The sequence below is a fragment of the Alligator mississippiensis genome, chromosome 1 (assembly GCF_030867095.1).
Source record: "Alligator mississippiensis isolate rAllMis1 chromosome 1, rAllMis1, whole genome shotgun sequence".
NCBI classification, from domain to species: domain Eukaryota; kingdom Metazoa; phylum Chordata; order Crocodylia; family Alligatoridae; genus Alligator; species Alligator mississippiensis.
The window spans coordinates 72,349,917-72,358,765 of NC_081824.1; the positions used below are offsets into that span (position 1 = coordinate 72,349,917).

The following is an 8,849-nucleotide window of genomic DNA, read 5'->3' on the forward strand; positions in this document are numbered from 1 at the left end:
ACAAGAAGGATCAGGCCCCTTATGGCTCCCCCACCATCTGCCCCGAGACATGTGCTGGTATGCCAAGCAAAATATCTTCACGTGTCATGCTCTGGCACACGTGCTGGGGTTTGCCAACTCCTCCCCTACCTTCTTACAGTAATTCCAAACCTTCCCTTTCAAGTTTACAGGGAATTTTAAAATCCAATCTGAAATGAGTTTTAAATGATAAAAGAACTCACATCCTACATATATCTTACAGAGATGTGCTTTACTATGGATTTAGATATCAATTCTGATCCTACACCAGGTTTGCACTAATAATTTACACTACTGGAAGTAATACCAGTAATACCAGGTCTTTACATTGCTTTTAAATATTACCCCATGCTGATTTATATATTAGCACAGCAGTATTTGTGATAGTGAGCTAACCCAGAGTCTAGGTGGTCTGGGCTGTTGGGGGTCTCCATGTTGTATGGAACAGTGACAACTGTTTTAGGTATTGTTTATATTTTCACTAGCTTCTACATATAACTGTTATTTAAAGATGAATACAGGGCTGTCCTAAAGGGGTGGGGGTTTGAATTGGGGCAACCACCACCACCCCCTACTCCACTGGCTCCAGCTGCTCACTACCACCCCCACCACCCAGGCCCCGCACAGGCTGATATGCCCCGGACCCCACACACCCCTAGGGAAAACTCTGCATGAGACTGTCACAAATTTTTCAGAAAATAAATTGCAGTAATACCATATTTTATTACCCATTGGGCACTTTACACGAGATGCTTTACTCAAGATTAGAACTAATTACTAAGCAACGTGTCATTGTCTACACATACAGATGCTTACTGCACAGTAATTTACTCTAATCATGAGTAAATTTGCTATCTGAAAATGCAAGTAGCAAAATTTACTCTCAATTACTTACTGTGCAGTAGCACACATGTAGATGCCTGACCACGAGCAAATGTACTTAATATATAAATTACTACTATTAAATAATAAATTACTACTATTGCACCTATTCCACCACCTCCCTCTCCAGTAAGGAAGGGGGAAAGGAGAAAGTGAACTGTGCATCCTAAAAGCACAATTTCTTCCTTATACTGTATATACATATAGCTAGCCCAGAAGGGCTACTCAGCAATGACAGAAATGACTATTGACGCAATCAGCATTAGTTACACAAAGCTATAGCTATAACTAATGCTGATTGCGTCAATAGTCATTCCCATCAGTGCTGAGTAGCCCTTCTGGGCTAGCTATGCATAGCTATATATACAAGCATTATATATATAAGCTTAAGTGAATATATATCATAAGATATGCTTACATAGTGTAAGATATGCTTTAAGTAGAATCCATTATTCATTAAATGACTATACCTTGGCATGTAACTTATTAGCAAACTAATTCTTTCCTGGCTGTCAAAATTGTCAAGATTCTCCATTCAGATAGTCCTCATCAGCAGCCCCTGCTTGCTACAGTTTTATGTACCTTATTTGTCCCTCATACATGCATTCTGGTATGGGAATAAGGAATCTAGTCCTACTAAGTTCTATTGTATCAATGTTATTGTTTCCAAGAGTGGATCTGAAGGGCTGAGAAGAATGAAAACACTTATTATTCAGGTGTAAGCAAGGATTCAGGAAAAAGTTTTAGAAAGAGGAACAGAGTTGTGAAGAATTATATTTAAGAGCACTTCACTAAAGAAAGCTTTGGAATCAAGAGAAACTTATTTGTTATGGAGACATACTTGCTCAACATACCCTCCATTTCCTTTGAAAAAATCTGTTGCCTTCCACAATCAGCCTTATCACTCTAACTTCCTAAGCATGATCTCATCACTGGTTCTCTCAAGTGAAACCTGTAAATTCACTGCAGACTGCTGTACCATGCAACAGAGTCACAAGATTACTGAATTCCAGTCAGAGGTATCAAAGGATTTAGAATACTGAAGACTTCAGAGTTTATAACTATTCATTGTACAGTATTAAAGTTCCACGCACATGCATATTATTAATCTTAAGCAGGTGGCAAAAACTGATAAAGGAGGAGATTATAGGAAGGGTGCGGGAGAGGAAGGAAGTAAGAATACAGAAGTATACAGACCCAAGAAAAACACATCAAAATGCATTCTGAGGCACTTTAAAAATATATATATATATACTCCACAGGACAAAAGTCTACATTTATAAAGAGCAACAGTCCCTAATCTCTTAAATGACTTGGGGGGGGAGGGGTTTCAATGTAGTTATGTCATACAACCATAAGAGCATATGCAAGCATTTATGATCAGTACAGAATATAGTGATGGAATAGTGAGGCCCTAACATTTTTAAATAAACAAATCTCAAAATCATCAGCTAAAAATATCAACTCCATAATGCTTCATAAAAAGGAATAAATTTACCTCTTCCAAATCCTGAAGTTATACATTTTGGACATTGTTAGAAACCCTACTTGTTTCCACCCAAGACCCAAGTAAAGATGTCACAAAATGTTCCTTGGTCTCCTTCACCAAGTCTTATTTTTATAACATATAGGCTTGTTTGAGTATCAGCTAACTAGGCACTAAAGTCTTATGGCCTTTTACTTATGTCCCCCACCTAATAAAGAGATGCATTTTATTTTCTCCAGGTCAAGAGTCTAATAAGGCAATATAGTACATGAAAAACAAAATGATAGGTGGGATACGTGGGTTTGGATCCTTGCAGCCAAAGAGGGCCTAAAACCAAGTTTTCCACTTCCTGAATAACTGCTCTAATCACTAGGCCATTAAATAAAAAGTGGGCACTATTCCTATTAACTCCTCCTCTGGCCATATTTTAAAAATAAAAAAGCTACAACTGTATCTAATAATGGGACAAATCTTGTTAGAGATGGTCTCACCACACCCAACAGATCAGACCCGTTGGAGAACTTGGGCATTGCTCCACCTAGTTTTTGCACCCCAGCAAGGTTCAGGCAAGAAGCTGTTCAGGCCAGGGCAGTGAGTGCTAGGCACATGCATATGCAGAAAAGCAGGTGCCTATGTACTTCTCAGCTAAAAAAAGAAAAAAATTAAACTTGCTAGATGCCTCATTTATCCTCAGGGTTCAGCAGCAGGAATTTTTGTGGATTGCAATTTTGGACTTTGGTGAACAAAGTCCTGGATAGACTCCCAAGCCCTTTTCTTGATCTGGCCCAGAGTCTGGTGCTTAGCATCCCCTTGTCAATATACATGACAATAGAACTGCAATTGCATCTGCTACATTGATAGCTAAAGTACCAGTGGCTAACCTGAGAAAAAGTTACCATATTTACCCAAATCCAAGATTACTCTAAATTTAAAGATGACCTTCCATAATTATATTATAGACATAGAAAATGTATACATTTTTTATAAATTTCTATTTCTAGAATCTAATTTTTGGAGGATCATTAACTTCATACCCCCCCCCCACCCACATATACCCCAGCAGTAGGGAAAGTAGCAACAGGGAAACAGGTGATGCTGCAGCAGGCAGTAAAGGGGCCCAAGTGGCCTGACCCCTGGCCCCTTGCTGCCTATTCTCCCCCCGCTTGCCCCCATAGCTGCCTGCTGCCCCTAGTACCTGCTCCCAAGGTGCCTGTACTTCCTGAGGCCTGCCCCCTCCCACTTGAACCCCTCTCATCTGCAAAGCGGGGCAGGGAGGTAAAACAGAGGCTGTAGGGGGCAGTGGCTGCAGGGTGCAGCAGCTGCAATCAAGCTCTGACCCTGGGCTTGGAGTCAGAGCTGTAGCTGCTGCCTCCCCAACCTATACTCAAATCTAAGACAAGGGGCTTCCTCCCCATGGTGAATGGGAGGGGGGAACCTCATCTTAAATTCAAGTAAATATGGTATTCAGAAGCCAGTAGCTAATGCTGACACTGTGCCATTTGATCTATTCCTCAAAATCTAGCATCATTTGTTCTCTTTAGCAATTAAAATAGCCAATTTTACCTGATAAGCTCCTGGTTTAACAGACAAGAGAGAAAAAAAAAAAAGCTATTAAGAATAAAAAATTGTTTCATTATTGGAATAAACTTCTTTAAATGTTAAGTTAATAAAACTTAAATCAAAGCATTAAGAGTCACATCAGAAGCAAAACAGAATGTTCCACAACACCTCACACTACACATAAGAAAATGGCACCAAGAATCAAACACAAATGATCATGCAACACATAAACCCACCCTGCCTTCTCCTCCAGTGCAGTAGATATACCAACTGAAAAATACCAGTTTCATGATTATTAAGGAACCCTGGGGAAACAGATATATTTCTGGGAAGTCAGATGTATTTACAAATTTTAACACATTCTGTATTATTGAAAGATTTTCTCCGCCTGAAGTGAATCATTACTCTGAGATGTTGCCTCATTCATATCCAGCATTTCTTCCTTCATATCACAGATAATTACATTTCACCAAGTTATCTTTTCTTTGGAGGCCCAAACCCATTAGCGACAGAAACTGGAAAAACAGTTTCTCTCCTTTGCAACATCTTTTCAAGAAGCTGAAGGTGTGCATTTTGCCACATCCCCATTTACCATTTATGGATGAGGGGCAAAAATCTTGAGCTTCTGGTTACAATTAAAGACACACCAGAGCAGTTCTCAACCTTTTTAGACTCAGGGCACCCCTTGTTAGACTCAACCCATCCCTTGGACAAATGCCATCTCAATCAGTTTTCAATCATTTTTCTGATTATGGAAAAATTACAGGACAATTCTTCTATTGCAAAGAACTAAAAAAAAGCATAACAGGTCAGAATGTTTTTGACACTAGAGTCCTATTTGAAACATCTGAGTTTATCTTGTGAATCAGTTCTGCACACCTAACAGTGCTAATACTGAGTGACACCCAATTCCCCACAAACCGTAACCTGGGATTTCCAGCTTTGTCTGCATCACAAGGCCATGATTTTGCCATGAGTTTCCCCCAAAAAGGAAATGCAACTGTATTAATGCTCATAGTGGGTAACATAAATGAACTAAGTCCAATGTCAGACAGCCCACTCCTGCTAGGTATTACTGTAATGCGATTGAAAATAAGCTAAAACAAAGAGGGAGATTAGCAAACATTCTTTAAAACAAGTCAATTTTACATTATTTTACCAGAAGTCACCCAATAGATAAGATTATTTGGTCCTGACCTACTCCCACTGTCATATTGAATGAAATAGTTTGAATGTTTGTAAAGGTTGCCCATTAGCCAGTTTCAGGAAGAAGATAAGATTTATCTCCTTATCTAGTTCTTTGTTTTGGGGACTACGTGCAAAAGGTCCTGACTTCGCTTAAAGTCTTAATTTAAATTTTATCTTTTAGAAATCTTTTACAAAGAGAGCAAATATCCTGAATTCCAAGAGATCAAACCCTGAGGCCTTTTGACCAGGTTGGTAAGAAAAGGGCATTTGCAGTGATATGGAAGTTTCCCAAAGGTAATTTAAAATGCTCAACAAAAGTAAAAGAATCTGTTGAGTAAGATCCGAGCCCAAATTTGGGAGCAACCATATATTGAGTAGGAGGAGCCCGCTGACGGCAACTCGCTCAATAAAAATGGTAACTTGCTGTCCCAATTTGGAGGTGACTATACTTGTAGAACAACGAGGGAAAAATCGCAAGTATAGCCCGGTTCAGACTGATAACCTGAAACTACCCTCTCCGTGAACATGAATCTCTTAGTTCACGCTGAAGCCGCAGAGCACCTGAAAAGGACTGAAGGAAGGGGACTTAGTCCTATCGCTGCTGAGGCCAGCCTATTGAATTGTATTGCTGAGCCCATTTCATTGAACCGTACTACTGAGGCCAACCCATTAAATCGTACTACTGAGGAATGAAACCATATTTTGGTATTTGGCTTCTTGGAATTCTAGGATTGTAAGTATAATATGAAAATAATAGTATTGATTCAAATTTAACTTTTAGTTGTAATTGTAGTTGTTTTTGTAACACTAATTCTTATAGTATTGTTTGGGAAGGAAGTGCATTCGGAGCATTGTTTCTAATATATGTAATTATTGTGTTTTTAATGTTTGTGGTGTTTCTTAAAGCTAAGCAGTGTTATATACGTAGCAAAGAGTTTTAAAATAAAATTGTGTTGTATAAATTAAGTGTGTAATCATTGTGAAATCGTGCAATCAGTTAACTACTCCCCCAGCCAGTGCATCAAAACGAATCAGTAAATTGTGTGGGATTTTCTCTATTCCATAACCCACTAGAGACACCCACAACACAAATTTCTGTCTCAAAAATAAAAGCCAGTTAAGATGTGGCACAACAAACTAAATGAAAGTGCTGACACTTGTTAAATCTCAGAGACCTTACACAAGACCTCTTAGTTTGCAGAATCATTTCCTTTTTCTTAAAATCAAGAACTGCAAATGCTCCCCTGTACTTTAGAATCATTAAGTTAATCTCTCTCTCAAGTTAATTCTGATTTCTGCTAAATAGTGCTTTTGATAAGAAATGGACTAAGCACTCTCACCTGCCACTTACTACCTATACAGCCACATCCAAACAAAACTTTTGCTGTGGTTGTTTGAGAAGTGACTTCCAAATTCCTCATTTTCTTCCCAGCCCTCCTCTCTAAGCCATCCATTTTGCTACATCACTGGAAATGCCCCTCTTCTCTCTCTCTTTCTCAGTCTTGGTAGTCTGAAAAAGTGATCTCTAATGTTCTTTTACCAAAACCAAGAAAGAAAGTACGAGCAGCTCTGTCTCACTAATGTAAAGGGAAGAGATTGCATCTATAATGTAAAGGGACAGTGGCAGCTCAAGCACCCTGTAAAAACACAACAGGTATCAAATCACAGCATTTTACAAGTCATCTGAAATGCATTTGATGAATAGGCAATCAGGACTCATAGCAGAGAGATGATATCTTTTATTAGACCAACAAGATTTTTGCAAAAAAAATAAAAAAAATAATTTTAAAAAAATCTTTAATTGCAAGCTTTCGGGCACAAACACCCTTCATCAGGTATTGGAGAAAATTGTGAAAGTTGTCCTGGATAGAAATGAGATGAACAGAAAAGAAGTGAAATGTCAGGTAGGCAACCCAATAGCAATCTTTTCTACCCAAGAGTGGCATTTGAGGGAAAGGTGGATGGATAATAACGAGGGCTGAGAGGGTCTCATAAGGTCTGGAAGTGACCTTTATTAGATGCATTTTTGAGTGTGTGCTCAGACTAATGTTCTCCTTCTTAAAGGAAAGGCTGCTGCTTGTCACCAGCTGAATGTTTCTATTTTACAGACACATGCCTCCTCCTTTAAATGAAACAGAAATGGATGGAAAAGTGGCTTTCCATGGCTTTCAGTCAGTTTTCATTCCCCCTGACCCCAACAGACCTTACTTGGGCCTCTGCAGGCAGAGGCGCACACAGACACCACAGGAGAACCACTGAGGAATCCTCGTGCCCAAGGGCAGCCAGCAGGAACAAGAGGGCTATTCATCTCCCTAATATACCCAGGTTTGTTTGGTTTTTTCCACCACACCCCACTTACGAATCAACCATTGCAGGGAGCTAGAGAAACGCAGGTTTCTGGCAGTTGGCATCTGCTTGACCAGAGTGAACAGCGCACAGGACAACGTCCACCTCATCTTCTGCAATGAGCTGGGCAGTGTTGCCAAGCGTATGCTAATCATCATGTATTTCAACCCTTGTACCACGTACGAGCTATAAAAAAGTGGTCAAACTGTCCGATAATGTTTGAGGCAGCTCATTGCTGCACCATGTTCAACACCCAAGCCACTCTCAGAAAGCCTGACCAGATTTGTGGGCGTGCTGTCAGCACTTTCTTAGAATTAAATAAAAAATGCTTCCACTTGGATGGCCCCGCTCTCACTCCCTCACCACCCCCCAAGTTATAGCCCCCGACGTAAAGACCACCACGACTTATTCGCATAAGGCTTCAGCCCACAACAGTTTGTGAGCAAACACGATCGTTTCCAGCTTCCAACCCCATCATTTCGTATTGAAGCCCCGGCCAGGCTCAGGGGCAGGTCCGCACGTCCAGCCCCGGGCGGCCCGTCCCGTCCCGGCCCGGCCCGGCCCCTCACACGGCTCCCGCACAGGTCGGGAAGGCCCCGCCGCCCAGCCCGGCCCGGTCCCAGCAGGTGCCGCCGGTACCTTGTTGAGGCGCGGGTCGCGGGTGAGGGCGTAGCCGCGCTGCGGGGCGAGCAGCTGGGGCCTGCGGGGCCCGGCCGGGCGCCGAACGCGCTCCATGTCGCCGGCTTCGAGCTGCAGCCGCGGCGACGCCGGGGTGATTCCGCGGGGCCGGGGGCGGGGCGGGGCGGGGCGCCCGCTGAGTCACGCAGCCGGGCGGGGCTGCAGGTGTGCGGGGCGGGGTGGTTCACACGCGTGGCCCGGACAAGGCACTGAGCTGAAGCGGGGGGCACGGGGCATAGGCTTCCTCCCCCCACCCCCGCGCGTCTCCAAGGCTGCGGGACACTTGTGAATAAGTGGGAATATGCGACAGAGACCACCGTAGCAGGGTGCGGGGCCCAGGCGCGGGGGCGGGTGGCGAGCAGCCACGCACAAAGCCGGCCCGGCTCCGGCTTTTAAAACTGTAGGTACCCTAAGGTTACGGGAACGACTGTTGAAACACCTCAGTCTGCTCTCAGTGTTAGTAAAAGTTAAGAAAACTCATGTGACATCCCACAAACCCCATCATAAGTTTGTGACAGTCTTCATGCAGAGGGTCTGTCCACAGCTGCACAAGAGCTAGTTTTGGGAGCTCCGAAGGAAGAGAGGCCTTCTGTAGGAAACACTGGAATAGGGACAGTAACAAACCTTGTGCATGTGTTGCAGTGCTTCAAGTGGAGTTTTCTATCATTTGACTAATTTCTCTGACATTTAA

The 8,849-nt window shown here is 42.4% G+C and overlaps 1 protein-coding gene across 1 annotated transcript in view; it reads right to left on the reverse strand.

Annotated features, from left to right (window-relative positions):
• Nucleotides 1-8,244, reverse strand: part of ME1 (malic enzyme 1) — a 309,039-nt gene extending 300,795 nt beyond the window's left edge. Inside the window, exon 1 of the mRNA XM_006258408.4 lies at nt 8,120-8,244. Coding sequence (XP_006258470.2) covers nt 8,120-8,215 — 96 coding nt within the window. The 5' untranslated portion in view covers nt 8,216-8,244. The remainder of the gene's footprint in view (nt 1-8,119) is intronic.
• Between the last annotated feature and the right edge of the window lie 605 nt (nt 8,245-8,849).